This window comes from Gopherus evgoodei, chromosome 8, assembly GCF_007399415.2.
Source record: "Gopherus evgoodei ecotype Sinaloan lineage chromosome 8, rGopEvg1_v1.p, whole genome shotgun sequence".
In the NCBI taxonomy this organism is placed as follows: domain Eukaryota; kingdom Metazoa; phylum Chordata; order Testudines; family Testudinidae; genus Gopherus; species Gopherus evgoodei.
Genome location: NC_044329.1, coordinates 6,353,018 through 6,369,646, shown reverse-complemented (window position 1 = coordinate 6,369,646; position 16,629 = coordinate 6,353,018). Strand labels below are relative to the sequence as shown.

The 16,629-nt window shown below is 49.0% G+C and overlaps 1 protein-coding gene across 10 annotated transcripts in view; it reads left to right on the top strand.

The window, feature by feature from the left end:
• The window catches only part of LOC115655776 (proton-coupled amino acid transporter 1-like), a 46,687-nt gene that overhangs the window by 9,774 nt on the left and 20,284 nt on the right, over window positions 1-16,629 (top strand). For 7 of the 10 annotated variants that reach the window (XM_030571595.1, XM_030571591.1, XM_030571592.1 and 4 more), the window contains 6 exons: window positions 458-546; window positions 2,134-2,229; window positions 4,009-4,093; window positions 6,857-7,075; window positions 7,763-7,861; window positions 11,253-11,419. In XM_030571595.1, the coding sequence (XP_030427455.1) occupies window positions 458-546; window positions 2,134-2,229; window positions 4,009-4,093; window positions 6,857-7,075; window positions 7,763-7,861; window positions 11,253-11,419 (755 nt within the window). Of the gene's footprint in view, window positions 1-457; window positions 547-826; window positions 892-2,133; window positions 2,230-4,008; window positions 4,094-6,856; window positions 7,076-7,762; window positions 7,862-11,252; window positions 11,420-13,836; window positions 14,045-14,914; window positions 14,984-16,629 lie in introns of those variants that run through there. The other 3 variants (XM_030571601.1, XM_030571597.1, XM_030571600.1) reach the window with 3 other exon arrangements.

Below are 16,629 nucleotides of genomic sequence, written 5' to 3'. Positions count from 1 at the left end.
CCATTTCCCCCTTGATTTTGCTACTAGTCTGGTTCCATGCGAGGTTTAAATATCATCCATCTTCTGTAAAGCTCCTTGAGGGGCTTTGCCATCAGACAAAGCCAACATACCTTGCTTGAGGCTTCCACTGCTTGCCACCAGTCCGCAGGCACGAGGTTGCCCCAAATCTGGGACTGTGCTGTACTGCAGGGAACAATCCAGCATTAAAAGCAGAGCCTGGATCCTACAGAGCTTTTCCCCCTTGCAGTTCTGATTCCAGGATCAGAGGGGTGTCCCGCTGTGTTAGTAATTTTGCATGGGTTCCTTGGAACGCTCGTCTAATGCAGGCAGGACCACGCTTGTGATCTCGGCTGTCTTTACATTGCTCTCTAATGTGAACCCAGCCTTGCAGTTCTCGTTTTAACCATCAAAGTGTGCTCTTCTCTCTCCCCCCCCCCTCCCGCCTACTGCTGTCTAGCTGGGCCCGCTCAGTTTGCTGGTGATGGGAATTGCCGCAGTGCACTGTATGGGCATCCTGGTTAAATGCGCTCACCGCTTCTGCAACAAGTAAGAAACCCTCGCTGCTGTCGGGCCTGAGGTGTTGGCCTCCTATCCCCTCCCCAGCACCCCCTTGTCTTAGTTTTATGGAGCCCATTAGAAATGGGGCTCTTTGGTGACACGTCCTTTCAAGCCCTCAGGCAGTGTTCTGTCCATTGAAGTGTGCCTAAGTGCTGAAAGCCCTTGTGCAACCTGTGGACAGAAAGCTCTCCTTCCTGAATCCCTGGGGGGGGCGCATGGTGGGCGTAGAGGGTTGGAGAGGATGTTGCCTTTGTAATCTTGTAACCAGATTCGCAGAGCTTTGCACCAAGTTCTTCATATTGGGAAGAGGCTTTTTGCAAGCTACCAGGTTAGGTAAGTTACACAGACTTTCTGAGGGCTTGGTCAGTTTCTGTTTGAGAGAGAGAGCTGATGGGGAGTGACATTTACACCGGGGTTAAGGAGAGAGGCTATTATAAAGGCGAGTGTGTACAGCATGTGATTGTGTCGTTCCTGGCCCTCAGAGTCACTCACGCAGTGTGCTATGGGTGTGCTCCTCGGTCCCGATGTCATAGTACACCCCCTTATCCCAGTGCTGAGGCTGGCAGTGCACCTGACAGCACTGTGTGTGTTGTCCCAGTCCTCGATCTCTCAGACTGTCGCCACCAGGCAGTGAATCGAAGCTCTCCTGGTTCTGCCGACTCCTTTGTGAATCACTTCATCGCTCTCCACCTTTGCTTCCCCACCTGTAAAAGGGGGGTGACGACATCTCCCTACCTCCCAGGGGCCTTGGGAGGTGCACGTCACTGACACTTGGGATGTGCCGTGAGATCACTGATTGGGAAGAGCCGCAGAGGGGGAAAGTATTAAAGAATGAAATAGAAAATGGAGAAGGTCACTTTCATTTCCCATGGCCTGGTTGATTTGGGGATTATCTCTCTGCTTGCACCAGTGTAGCCAGGAGCACTCCTTATCTGTTGGTTCGAGTCCCCGGCTCAAACTGCTTTGGGTGGATTCCCATCTTCCTCTGAGCAGATACTGCGGGGTGGGTTATTGCTTGTGGTTACACAGGCTTCTGAAGCTCCCATCTCCATTATATGGTATCTGGGTTCAACAGAGAAGCATGAGAGTTATTTACAATGGCCTAGCATAGTGGTCCCCAAACTATGGGGTATGCCTGCTTAGGGGATGCGGACGATTGTTTGGGGAGGTGCAGCAGGGCCTGGGCCAACCTCCACGGGAGAACCACCTGGCCCTGCTCTGCCCGCAGCTGTGGCCCTGACACCCAGCCACAGTGTCACTTGCGGCCCTGGTCTCCACCCCTGCTGCCGAACCCGACCGCGCCTCTGCTTTTAGCCTATCCCCAGCCGTGGCTCCATTCTGCCTCCAGCCCTGCCCCCGGCCGCAGCCTCTGGCCCTAGCCATGGCTCCGGTCCTGACTGTGGCCTGCGTGGCGCAGGGGGGAAGGATGGAAAAAGTCTGGGGACCTTGTCCTAATGGTTACCAATCAGAAATATCTTCAGACTTGCATCCAGTAGCAGCAATCTTGTGTTATTCCCCCGATGTGTGCCTCTGAAAGTAGACTGGGCCACCAATGTTGCCTTCCTCCCCCTTCAGATATCAAAGGCCTTTTGTGGACTATGGAGATGCTGTGATGTATGGGCTGGAAGCCAGCCCTAGCGCCTGGCTTCGGACCCACGCCATCTGGGGAAGGTACTGTGCTCTCTTCTTGCTTTGGCTTTGGACTGGGAGAGGAAGAACTGGCTGGGCTCTAAAACATGCTAATCAAATAGTGAGTAAAGTAAGAGACTTAACCGGTTCTTCCAGTTCAGGGGACGCAACATCCGCGTTCTAGGCTTTGTCCCACTCTGATGGGAGCCTGGCTTTGTGCATGGCACCTTTCTTACCCTGGGAGAGGCTGCACAAAGCAAAGCGCTAGGGTCTGACCAGGCTCTAGCAAAACACCATTGTTGTGCACTCTGCAGTTGCTTGTAGACACCCTTGGAAGGATGCTGGAGTCTGTCTTGCTGAAAGGATTGTGTTTATTGCCTTGAAATGCGAGCGGTCATCCTTCCTCATGTGCTCAGTTGTGGTGCTGTAGGGGCAGTGTGGTACTTTAGTGTACAGATCTAGGTGGGAAAAGGAAACTCATTCGCTCCACAGCCTAGCAAGGAAGGGACAGATAACGCTAATTACCTCGGTGCATGTTGGCACATCTTTCTGTCAGCTGCTGGACACTGAGAAAGCTTAACCGCCAGTTCAAAGGCTTCCCATCCATCTCAGTAACTCCACCGCCTTGCAGGTGTTGCCAAATTCTGTGCGTTAGCAGTGTGCCTATTACACACACCGACAATCCGTATGTGAGGCAGTGCTTCTGTGGGGCAACAAGAGCCTGTAACACCTCTTGCTGGAACAGATCTCTTTGAATGCAGGGAGGAGAAATGGCTGAGTCTCCCAGACGGCAAGGCTGTACTTACAGGGGGTGGTGCTGGTCTCTTCCATGGAACGGGCAATCCAAACTCATGAGGGTGGGGAGGGACACTCTTCAATTAACCATTGAAACCTCTTGCCGAGGCTGGGGTGAATTCTTCATCACTGGCAACTTTAACATCAAGACTGGACGTTTTCCTAGCAGATCTGCTCGTGGAATTACTTTGGGGCAGTTCTGTGGTTTGTGCTATACAGGAGGATCACGCTAGAGGAGCACAATGGTCCTGTGTGGCCTTGGAATCTTTGAATTTTGGGGGTCCAGATCTTCATTGCCACCCAGTGTAAACTCTGTGCTTCTGCGCCTCTCCAAGCTGCAAGATAATGTCCCCTCCTTGGCCACAGTCTTTGAGATGCCTTTACGGGTCTCTTGGGCTAAATCTCTAGAGGCTGTGCTGTCAGATACCCATGTCTAGCACAGGAAACTAAGCCCCCTCTAAAATGGGAGATGGTGTGGAGAAGGTGAACGGAGAGAGAGGCATTTTTAAGCATAAGATGCAGGATCCCATCTTATCCCTTTGTGGAGACAGTGGTTGGAAACCACTCTTGCATAGCTGAGATCTGTTCACGCACCTTTCTCTGCATGCAGCTCTTCTGATGGGCCTGTTCCAGGTACTGGCTTGTCTCCGTGTTGAGAGCTTCCACCTGGTACCTTCCCGGAACATTTTAGTTTGACAGTTGCTGGAGCAGCCTTAAAAAGGTCTGAGAAGACACAAAGGACCTTCTGCTGGGCAAGCTTCCTGGTGAAACGGAGGGAGGGGGGGAAGCTTCTACCTCTGGCAATGCTCCCTCCTATCATCATCAAAAGCAAGCCATCCGGGTCACCCTTTGATCTCTAGCTCTGTGTTGCAGCCTCCTAACCGAGGAATTGCTCACATTGTTGATGTAGCAGTAGGAACAAAAGATGCACCTCTGGCATGAGTCCGTGTCTTGCAGGCTGCATGGTTTTAGCATTAATGATTCTTTTTTAAATACTTTCTCTCTTCTCCCTCCACCCCCCCACAGATACATAGTGGGATTTTTCTTGATTCTCACCCAGCTGGGGTTCTGCTGTGTGTATTTCGTATTTCTGGCTGACAATCTGAAACAGGTAAGACTTTGACTTTTTTGGTGATAAGGGGGTGGAGAGTTCTTGTTTAAAAATTCTCTTCCAGATTTGGGATGAGGGAGGAGCTCAGGTTGTTCCTTCTCCTGCAAACTAAAACCCAAGCCCAGGGAGAAGAGTCTTATTTCCATAACTAGAGCAGTACAGGAAAATGAAACCCTTCAGCCCAAAGGCAAAGATCAATATCCCGGCCGCGTTTGTGCAAAGTGGGAAAGTGACAGATACAACCTCCCCCTACCATGTATTTGTCACAGGTGATAAATGGCTGCTAGACCTCTTGTCTTCTACACTCACTGAGCGAACTAAAGTCACGACCCGGGGAAAAAATCTGCACTAGATAAAACTTGCCTGCCATATGCCTTGGCTTTGGATGCTTCCAAACCTCAGAGGTTAAGAGCGGAAGGGGATTATCCCACATGGCCTATTGCAGGAATCTTGCACCTTCCTGTAAAGCTGTTGGTACTGACCACAATCTGATGGGATATTGGACTAGACAGAATGGTAGCCCCTAGAAGTTCCTGTTGAGACAATCTCAATTTCAGGGGGAGGTTCCTATTGTGGAATGATGCTGACGAGAGCCCTTTTAAACAGGAACAAATTAATAAGGTCTCTCCTCTCCAGACGGCAAACTTCACAGGGCAGGGACCATAGTGTTTAAGGCCAGAAGGGACCATCAGGTCATATAGGCTGACCTCCTGTATGTCACACATTACCAGCACCACCTGGCACCTACACCCTAAGCCCAGCAACTGAAATTAGACCAAAATATTATAGCCTAGAAACAGGTGTTTGCAAAACTTCAAAGCAAGCTGGGAGTCCCCTGCATGCCTCCCCGTGCCAGTCACCCCTTTCTTTTTAAATGACCAGAATCCAGCAGGCAGGGCATAAAAAGAAAGCATTGAAGATCTGACTGTGCCCCACTCTCTGAGCCAGGCAGTGTACTGGGGGAGTGCTGCGAAGTGTCCACAAAGTGTCGGAGGAAACCCTGTCCACCTGCTTCCCCAGCATGAGGGGAGCTTTTCTGGGGGAGCTCCCTTGATGCTATGATGTATCTTTTTATTTTTTTTTTAATAAAGTGGCTGGAAAGGAGACTGCATCAGCAGTCGTGCCTACTTAATAAACACTCTGTGGGGAGCTGAGTTCCTGCAAGAAATCCACAGATGCAGAGCAGCTCAGCTAGTGTTTTGATCTGTCGGATGCTGGTGGGAGTGTGAGAATGCTGGAAACAGGCTTAGTTGGGTTTTATGCAGATCGGTGTAAAGTATTACTCGTCTGGGAAAGGGTGGAGTTGGGAGGGACGAGGGGAAGAGGAGAGAACAACCTCAGGTTGCTCCAAAGAACTGGGCCGTAATGTCAAGATAACCAGTCGCCTCAGGAGGTGGAGAGAGGAGGGAGGGGATCTCCCAGTCACCACATTTGGGAATAGACCTGAATGAATTGCTGGGGGTTTCATATCCTTCCCAGCGTTACGTTGCCTTCTGTCTTTTGGAGATGTCCTGTCTCTCTTTCCACAGGGCAGTGAATTAGTATGTGAAGTGGCTGCTCTGCATCACTGCTCTCTCTGTATGATGGGCTGTTTTTACTTCACCTCACAAACCATGTCATACTCAGTGGTGAATAGAAGGCAGGTGGACAAATGCAGCCAGCTGTTAGTTCACTGACCGGCTGACACTGCTATTTCGAGGCAGGCTTCCTTCCCTGGGAACCCTTCATGTTGCTTTAATAATGGACCGATCTCGGAGCTCCAATGCTGGCTGAGCTACAAAGGAGCAGACCATTAGAAATGGAGTTTAGATGTTTGCTTATTTACTGGCTGAGAGTGGGGAAAAGCCCTTTGCTGGTTTCAGAAGCCCATATTTTGGGGGCATTCTTTTACGTGATGGTAAAGGTAATCCTCCTATGAGATCTTGAGCATTAAGTCTTTGCACAATATGTGTTTTATATTTTGTGCTGTGCTTCGCCACCCCAGGAGTGGTTATGGCTTGGGTAATGCATTGTATGCTAACACCGAAGTGTTTTTAATCCAATCATGATGTGGCATAAAAAGGAACAGGCTGTTTCTGCTTTATGCAGCGTGTGTGCGCGTGTTGAGTTCTTTACAAAAATATACTTTGCGATCTTTTTAATAGACTAGTCGTGGGTTGGCTAAAAAGAGTTATTTGCGACTTGTTTGGAAATCCTAGCTCAGCTGTCCAGCAATCTGACAGATTTACACTTGACGTGATAGGCAAGGTGTTTGTTTCAAGTGTCTTTGAGGATCTGGGATCTGTGACCATGGCAGAGGGTGGATGCACTTGTGTCTAAAGCACAGGACTGGGCTCTGTTCCCAGCTTTTCATCGTGTGTGCTGTATGACCTCGATGCAAGTCTGAGTCGCTATGCCTCGCTTTCCCCATCCAGGGACCATAACGCGTCTTGCTTGGGAGTCTGAGTTTCGTTTTGGTGTTTACAAAGCTCTGTAAAATTCATATGGAAGCTGCTATAGAAGTTCATGGCTTTTCCTATGAAAACACTGTTAAATGTCCCTTCCCTCCCTGGGCTATTAAAAGAACTTGCAGTACTCAAGTTTTGCAAATGCAGCCTCTCTGAAAGATAAAGGCTGTGTAGCTCTTAAGTTGTGAGACCATAACGTGTGGCTAGGACTCGCCATCAGCCACGCAGCTCGGTTGCCAAGTTCAAGTTATGACAGGGAATAGTTCAGGATCCAGGGTTTTTTGTTTTGTTTTGTTTTTTTGGCTCCTCCCTCCAGGTGATCTCTGCAGCAAATGGCACCACCAATGACTGCCATTCCAACAAAACCACGGCGCTGACTCCCACCATGGACTCCCGGTTGTTCATCCTCTCCTTGCTGCCGTTCCTGGTGCTGCTCGTGTACATACAGAATCTCAAGTTCCTGTCCATCTTCTCCATGCTGGCCAACCTCGCCATGCTGTGCAGTCTCCTCATGATAAATTGGTATATCATCACGGTACGTGTGAAGACCAAACCCGAACGCCTCTCTAGTCTAGAGACCTTCCTGACACCTTCCAGACCTCACTACAGGGGCTGCATATGATGATCTTCAGATGCTTGAGAGCCGGGCGTGCTGCTCGGGGCTTCAGCCCAGCGGGGTAGGAAGGGGTCTGGGGGATTCTGCCTGGCTCATAGGGAAGGGATGTGTGTCTTGGGGATCAGGAGCAGGGCTGAAGCCCCAAGAGCCCCCCTCCCACTGGCCAGAAGCTGAGAGACCCACCACCCTGCTGCAGGGCAGAAGCCCAGAGCTCCCACCCTGCCCCAAGTCTGGTAGGTGGAGAATCGGGGGGAGGGGGGGCATGGAGGGCTCTGTGAGCTGCACTTTAACTAACTGTAAAAGAGCCCCAGTTTGGCCACCCCTGCATTATATGAACTACTCTTACGGGGCTGCTGCAGGTCGAGGAGCTGGGGTGTACACTGGAGTAGTTGCAGTACTGTAGGTAAAGCATTAGGTGCACTGGACAGGGGGAAACTTACTCCACTCTTGCAGTGCCGGGTGTACACCTGCTTTCAGGAGCTTTCTAGTCCATGTTTTCACTGAGTGCTTGTGAGCTGAAACTTTGAGCAAGTGCCACAGAAAAGAAACCTTTGGAGTAGGCCTTGGTTTCTCCCTTGCATTTAAATCCAAGCTGTTCTTTTCTAGGGCATTCCGGATCCCAGCAACCTGCCTCTCGTAGCAGGCTGGAAGACCTACCCTCTGTTTTTTGGCACGGCTATCTTTGCTTTTGAAGGTATCGGCGTGGTAAGTGTTGGCTTGTAGGCAGTCCAAGAACCAGCTGCTCTGTGTGCTCTCTGCAGTGTCTGTTCTGTATGTGCTGAGATATCTCTGTGACTGTAAGCCAAATGTTTGACCTGGGTGACTGGTATTCATTGTGTAGTCACTGCACAGACGCAGCTTCCCTCCGTCTAACCTCTTTGCTACTGGGGGAATGCAGGGGTATCGAGCCCTTTAAAGAAATCTTAAAAGACCTTTATACTAAAGCAGCAATTGTTCAATTATTTCCTCTTCAGATCTAATACTTTCAAACTGGTGTTCTGACTTAAAGAGCTTGGGTCTACCTGTGTGGCCTATAGGAGTGAGCTTCCCTGAATATCTCTGCCGGCTTAGGTTTTAAAGCTGCCTTGCTGGAGACAGAAAAGACAAAGTGACATGAAGATTGGACTGCTTGGTCTATTTCCTCCACTTGATTAGCCTGCTATCTTGCAGTGGTTTCGCTTGAATTTCCTGTGCTGCCAGTTATGTTTGTCTACTTCCTAGTAGGTGCTGTAAATAGAGCAGCATGCTGATATGGAAGAGGAGGAGGAGGTGGGTGGGTGGAGCACTTTTATTATCTTGGTTAAATATCATAGGCTATTTCCCAGAGCTCCCTTTCTAAGAGGACAGCTGGCTTCAGTTTTGTGTTACCTGGCTGCATAAACACATGAGCTGGAAGCACCAAGCCCATTAAGAACATAAGAACGGCCATACTGGGTCAGACCAGTGGTTCATCTAGCCCAGTATCCTGTCTTCTGACAGTGGCCAAAGCGCTGATCTTCAGAGGGAGTGAACAGAACAGGCAATCATTGTGGTGTTCATCCCCTGTTGTCCACTTCGGCTTCTGGCAATCAGAGGCTCAGGACACCCAGAGCATAGGGTTGCATCCCTGACCATCCTGGCTAATAGCCATTGATGGACCTACCCTCCAGGAACTTGTCTAGTTCTTATCTAAAACACCAGAGTATTGACAAAATGCACTGCACAGAACTGTAAAGCAAGCATGGGCCGGTGGGAACAAAAGCTTTTTTTTGGCTTGGTTTGCTGCTCCAACAGCTGTGCTTCTGTGCCCTGTTGGTGCACCCTCTTTACAAACCACTGGAGTCTAAGACATATAGCCACTATCAAAGGAGCTCGCAGAAGTCTATATTTGAAAACCCAAAAGCACCACTGACAAATCAACTGTAAAAGAATAAGACTGGCGAAGAAAGAATTTGAAGGACAACTAACTCAGGACACAAATACTAAATAGAAAAAATTTAAGTCCATCAGAAGCAGGAAGCCTGCCAAATAGTCTCTGGGGCCAATGGGTGATTGAGGTGCTAAAGGAGCCCTCAAGGAAGACCAGGCTATTGTAGAGAAGCTAAATGAATTCTTTGTGTCCGTGTTCGCGGCAGAGGATGTGGGGGAGAACCCCACACCTGAGCCGTTCATTTTAGGTGACAAACCTGAGGAAGTCTCCCAGACTGAGGGGTCAGTAGAGGAGGTTTGGGAACAAACTGATCAGTTAAACAGTGGCAAGTCCCCAGGACCAGAGGGTATTCACCCAAGAGTTCTGAAGGAGCTCCAATATGAAATTGCAAAACTACTAGTGGTGCTATGTAGCCTATTGCTTCAATCAGCCTCTGTACTAGATGCCCGGATGATAGCTAACTTTTTTGAAAAAGGCTGCACTGCAGAAGCAGTGCTGGCAGTTAGAGACTGGAAAAACTAATTCTGGCAAATTGTTTGATACTATAGTAAAGAACAGAATTATTAGACCTGCATATGAACATGATTTGTTGGGGAACAGGCCTCACGGCAAGATTTCACTTTACAAATCTACAATTCTTTGAGGGTATTGACAAGCTTGTAACAAGGGTGATCCAGTGGGAAAAGGAAATTGGACTTCAAGAAAGCCTTTGACACAGTCCCTTACCAGAGGCTCTTAAGCAAAGTAAGCAGTTATGGGATAAGAGGGAAGGTCCTCTCATGGATCAGGATCTGGTTAAAAGATGATAAACTAGGGGTGGGAATAAATGGCCAGTTTTCACAGTGAAGAGGTAGATAGCTGAGGCCCCCCCCCACCAGGGATCTGTATGGGGTCCAGTGCTGTTCAACATATATTCATAAATGATCTGGAAAAGGGGTGAACAGTGGGGTGGCAAAATTTGCAGATGATAGAAAATTACTCAAGATAGCACTGTGTTTACAAAGTAGGGAAGGCATAGTAGCTTCCCGTAAATAAAACCTGATGCCTGCTAACTCCTTTAGCAGCTACATTACCTGTGGCCCAAGCATGAGAATAGCAGACGAGGCTGTACAGGGAAAGTACATGAGTTTAATGGCATTCTGGTAGATCCTGAGTGAAGTTCATGTATAACTTACAGGGGTGCAGTACTGGTACTTTCACCAGGAGATGACATGGTAAAGCCAGTTAGTCTTAAGGAATGAGGAAGAACGCAAGAGGGGGGGTTCCTTTTATCTATTAAGGGAAGAAGGAGGGGTCTCTTGAAACCATTTATTGTGAAGGAGGGGAATGGAAACCTACAGGATTCACAAAGGTAGTTAAGCCAGTTAACAGTTCTAGATATAGGACAAACTAAAATATAACTTTATCATCCCAGTATAAACTAGTCCCACCTATGCCATAGAATTCTTCCCCACCCCCAGCAATCCCAGCCAGTAGCTCTCTGAGAGCCAGCAGTGCAGGGAGACTGGGTTGGACAGGGGGATGGTGATGCCTGCCTCTGGAGTGGAGTGTGGTGACCAACTGATGCAACAGAGGAAATCTTGCCCAAGAGCAGGATTTAAGGGGGGCGGATTATGGCTTGGGTGTCTAACCGCAGGGCTTTTGGTGCTACGGTACATTGTGCGGTACTCTCCTCTTCTTTGGAAAAGTTGAAGGAATGAACTCACCCCATTAGAATTTGACCATATGATTCCTAGGAGTCTGGATACCTCATGCCAGAGTCTTAAACCACGTAATCCACCCCGGGCCTGCATTCACCCTACTGTTACCTTCCCAATTCCTTAACTCCTCTGCAGCGTAGTGACTTGGTTAGTCTCTGCAGTCACATGATTCCCTGCTCCTTTTCCTTGGGTCTTGTTGCAACATGGCATAGGTGGGGGAGGTCCCTGTGATCCAGGGAGCATCTCGTCCTGTGTGGCTGCTGCACTGTTAGCAAATGGCTAAACTGCAGCAGTTGACTGTGTGCCATGGCTGCTTCTCACTGCTGCTGAGGGTCTCCTCTGACTATGAGGCACAGACCCAAAGAGTCTTGCCGAGCCAGCGCCGTCCAGGAAGATGCTGGCTCAGAGGTGGTGTGCTAGACTCCAAACCCACAGAGGTGAAGGGTAGGGAAATGAATTCAATTTGTTTTCCTTCTCCTCCTCCCAGGTGCTCCCCCTGGAAAACAAAATGAAGAATCCTCGACACTTCCCAGTGGTCCTGTACGTGGGAATGGCCATAGTCACCATCTTGTACATCAGCCTGGGGACCATGGGTTACCTGCGATTTGGAGCCAGCATCCAGGCCAGCATTACTCTCAACCTGCCTGACTGCTGGTGAGTCTCCAGTCAATGCTGTTTACCACTTCCCGTAACACAAGAACTAGGGGTCACCAGGTGACATGAATAGGCAGCAGTTTAAAACTAACATAAGGAGGTACTTCTTCACCCAGTGCAGAGAGAGCCTGTGGAACTCCTTGCCAGAGGATGTTGTGATGGCCAAAATACAGCTTAAGAAAAAAATAGAATGAGATGAGTTCATGGAGGATAGGTCTGTTAGTGGCTATTAGCCAAGAAGGCCAGGGATGCAACCCCATGTTCTGGGTGTCCCTAAACTTCTAACTGCCAGGAGCTGGCACTGTACAACAGGCTGGATCACTTGATAAATTGCCCTTTTCTGTCCGTTGCCTCTGTAGCACCAGTTACTTGGAATGCAGGATCCTGGGCTAGATGGACCAGTGGTCTGACCCGGTGTGGCCGTTCTTGCATTCTCTCTGTGTGGAGGTTGCATTTCACGTGATGCCGAAAGGGAGTTGGTGGATGTAATTGGTCTCAGTGCAGGGCCGCTGAGGGGAGGAGTGTAGCTTGACTACACTTGCCTGCTGTTCAGAGGAGCATGTCAGGATACCACTTGACCTGTGGTCTGACTGACACTTGTGTATGGCCCTGCAGCCTTTGCCCTGTCCCACGTCTGCTGTCACTTCCTCTGTGGCAGGAGAGCGAAAGTGAATGTCTCTGCCATTTCTGGAGAGATTTGGCTCTGGCTGTCCTGGTCTCTTCAGCATACTTGTAAGAGTAGCCCAGATATTCTACCATCATGGAGCCCGCTACTTGTTTCCATCATATGTGGGTGCAGGGGAGGCAGGGTTAATATGAACACGGCACTTTCTATCTCAGAGGAGCCATAAGCTGTGAAATGCCTTAGTGACACGCAGCCAGTGTCAGGTGTGGAGTGTAGCGTATCAGGAAGGGAGGTTTTGGCCAAAGTCACCAGGGGAGACCCCTTCCATTATGAAAAGTGCCATCGGAGCTTTAATGTGAAGGTGGTCTCCAAAAGACAGGGACTAAATTGCAGCTGTATAAGGACTAAGCTTGGTTCTGGTGGGCCTTGAACTCATAGCTCCAGAGCAGCTGCTTAGATTGCAGAGCTTTTCCCTCTGGGCTCACATCTGGTACTGGTTAAATGCCACTTCTGCCCCTTTCCTTGGGATGCTGCGGTGAATCTTCCTTTGTAAGTGGAAGCTTTGCTGGGGTTTCTGATCCATCACGCGCAATGCAGAAGTGGGTGTCTATCAGGCTCCAATCCTGCTGCAAAGATATACATCTATCTCCACCCATTTGGACCAGATTGCCCCAGAGATTTATTTTTATATATATAAAACTCTTAAAAACGCCTTCATTCGGGAGCTGGTGGTTGGTGGCCAATGAGAGGTATTCAGTGTCTGCAGGGAGACTGGCCTGTAGGTCACCGGGAAAGGCGTGAGTGGGAGGCAGGTTGTAAACAGGGCTCTCTTTTGGCCTTGGGTAAAACATTTAATTTTGCTGCCTTAGTTTCCCTATTTTTGAAGTTGGGGTGATATGGCCATGAGAAGTAAGGGGGTTTAAAGCACTCCGAGGATGAGAAGTGCCAGGTGTGTTTACTGGGCTTGTGTTGTGCGTTTCAGTCCAACACACACTTCATTTATTAATCCAAGGCAACACATAGCTACAATTCAAGCAGGGGGCTTGCAGGAACGGCTTGTGTGTGGCATTCTAACTGACGGGTGTCAATGGGCAGCCTGTGCTGCTTCACGCTTTACCAAATAGGAATTTAATCTAAATAAAAACTGGCTAATAGGCTGACGTTGGAGAGTGTCATCTTTACGGGGACCAGATGTCCAGATATTAGGGGCTTTGTCTTATATAGGCACCTGTTACACCCCCAGTTTTTCACACCCTTGTCTTGTCATAGAGAATGAGATTAAAAACAGAATTGCTTGGCCCCCAGGGGCCCAGACAAAGGTGCTAGCAGCTGCTCCAGTCGAAACCCTCCAACTACGGAGTTGTCATCTCTTTTTTTGTAAGAGGCGGGTTTCAAAGGACTCGGAGGAACTACGGTAGCAGGGAGGCAGGAGAGCAGGAACTAATTGAAAGCCCAGTGCTGTCTCCTAGCAGGTAGGGGCTGTTTTGCAGCTTGTTTGGAATGTGGAGGCTGTGATGATTGATTCAATGAGGCACACAGATGTGAGGCTTTTGAAACTGTTTGTTTGAGGTTTAACATTTGCCAGCCTAAGTCCAGGAGAAGGCATGTTGTGTAACTTCCTTTTTGTCTCGACTTCCTGACGTTAATGTCCATCTCCGCCACTCAGGAAGGTGGTTGTAGGGGGAGATTTAGGTGGACCCCCCCCTTACTGGGAGGACAGCCTTTTACTAGGATGCAGAGTGACTCCAGCTTCTGGTCTCTAAAAGTGAAACATCTCTCCTCTCCTCGTCAGCTCAGCTCTGTTCCTCCTTCCCCGACTCCCCTGGCATCACAACAAGAAACGGTGGAAAACCGTATGCTTTGATGGGTGGTGGCGTGCTGTTGATACAGTAAGATACTTTGATGTGAGGACTTGCCCAGTGTGCTCTGTTTCTCCAGCCTGCCCTGGTTTAGGTGTTGGAAAAGCCATGAGTTTCTCAAAATAGGACAAATTATGAGTCCCTTCCTCCCTGGCGGGCTGCTGTGCTTTGTAACAGCTCACCGGAAGGCCTCTGATTGAAAGAGGTGCGCTCTGCTCACGTACAGTACTTTGAGCAGTGGGCAGAAGTAACAGACAAGAATCTGATTTGCCTCCTCTCTCTCCTCAAACACTTTGAGTAAGTTTCAGACGTGGGTCATCTTGGAAGGGATTTTGGGTCACTCACTAGCCCTTGACCAAGCTGATGGTGAACCAGTACCCTAGGATAGCTTGGAAAGATGGCACATCTCCTCCCTCCCCCCCCATACGGGGAGACACAATCAAGCCACTGGGTGTCCAGGAGCTTGAAGTGTCCATGGGATCTGTCTTGCCTCTTATTCTGGGTGCCCTGATCATGGTCCAACGTGTTACATTTCACTTGCTCATGTCCTCTTTGGTAACTCCAACTGGACAAGCTGTTCACTGCCCTTTGTCTTAAAGCCTGTTGCACTGGGGGGACAGATTGGCTACATGTCCTACTCCCAGGGCTTGCTGTGTTTCTCTACATAAGAGACACATTGAGTCTCAAGTGCTGCCAAGTCCCTCCGATGGAGGAATGCTTTAGAAATCAGACTCAGCGTAGCTCACAGACTAGCCTGTCTATAGGAAGCAGTGGTTCTGTGAAATACAGTGCAGCTCTGGAGAACAATGGATGGCATTTCTCCTGTCTTAGTACTTCTGTGTCCCCCATTACCATGACATCTGAGCGCCGAAAAACTCCCCTGGGATGTGGGGCTGGGCTGTTACCCACATTGCACAGAGGGGAAACAGACACAGGCTTGCCTAGTGTCACCCAGGGAGTCTGGCAGAGCAGGGAATTGAAGCTTGGTCTCTTCTCCTTCCCTGGTGAAAGAGGGAACCATGTGAACGCCAGCGCATGAGAAAAGCCCTCTGTGTGGCTCTCTGACTACCTCTTTGCCATCTTTCCACTCGCTGGCCGTGCGCGAGAATGGGTGCGTCTCGTACAGAAACTGTGACACTGCCCTTGTGCACTGATCTGTAGTGGAATGGCTACACCGAGAAGCTGTCTCTCGAGGCTGAGGTCTCCAGGATGTGTTGTGGCCGATGGAGAGAGAATGTTTGCCCAAGGGGATGAGCCAGGGTGCTATTGGTAAGAGAGGTCTGGGAAACAATTCAAAGTTTAAAAATGTGCCATTTCTTTGCCTTCGTTGGCCTGGAACCCTGCGTGTCCCAAGGTGGCTTATGAAGCAGACAGCAATGCTTAACCTTGGCTTGTCCCTCCTAGCCCTACCCTTTTCTATAGTGGAAAGTGTCTTGACTTGTCATGTGACCCGACTTGCCATTCCCTACCCATGAGTGAAAACGATTACAGTGAAACTTGTACGTTTTACATCTTCTCTGATATTTACTTTTAATATGAATGGCCGTATAGATAGAGAACACAGCCAGGGCTCTCTGTCTGCAGAACCTGCTTTTGCTTTCAAGATCTTGACATCACCAAAGGGCTGCTTTTATTGCTTTGTTTTTATTTTTAAATAACAGTGCTACCTTTCTGATGCGTGGCAAAGAGAAATGCAGCGCAAGGCAGGTCCTGCTGCAATGCTGGCCTTGTTACCAGAACGTGTGCACGTGTGGTGCTTATTTAGACATTGCCACTCAGAGAGGTTCAGGAGAGACTTATAAAAATGCTTCTGTATTATGGTAGTGCCTCGGGGTTCCAGCTGAGATCAGAACCCCATTCTGCTAGGTGCAGTAGAAACACCTAGTAAGATGGTCTTCACACCAGGGAGTTTACAGTCTAAACAGGCAAGACAAAGGGTAGGAGAGAGGAAATATTATGCCCATTTTTACAGATGGTGAACTGCAGGGCAGAGAAACAAAGTAGCTTGCCCAGCGTCACACAAGGAATCTGACAAGAGCTAAGAATTTAACCCAACTCTCCATAGTGCCTTAACCACAAGACCATCCTTCCTCTCTTAGAAAGTTGGATGATGCTGCAAACATCAATAGCTTTTTCCAAACTCTGGGGTGGTGGGTTTGAGGAGGTGAAAAAGCATGTGGCTCTTGCTTCCTGTTCTACTGGCTGGCAGAGGAAGAGTGGTGCACGGTCTTCTGGACACACTTCAGGCTGTTTGCAGCTTCTAATAAACTTTGGTTTTATTATAGACCAAAATGACCAAAACGTTGGGCAGAAAATCCAGATTCTGAACTATGTCCCAGTCCCCTGTGGGTCTTTGGAGTCTGCATCAGATTGAGTCCTCTCAGAGATTGGGCCTTATACTTTGCAGAAAACTCCCAGCATGCCTCATCTTTAAAGCAACATTGCTTTCTTTTCCCATTAAAGGGCAACTGCCCCATCCCATGAAAAATAAAACCTGTGAAAGAGATCATCCTTGACCTCAGGGGATCGCCGACTGGTGGGTTTTTGTGGAGGTGAAGAGATGGACAGTACAGTCTCTGGGGAAATGGAATCCTCTACACTTTGCAAGCAGAGCACTTAATATTTTCATAGCACTGTGCAGCCATTGATTAAATTTCCAGACAGAACACTTGGATCAAGCTGTAAATAAGTATCGGTAACTTGGAAGTATTACAAAAAACAAACTT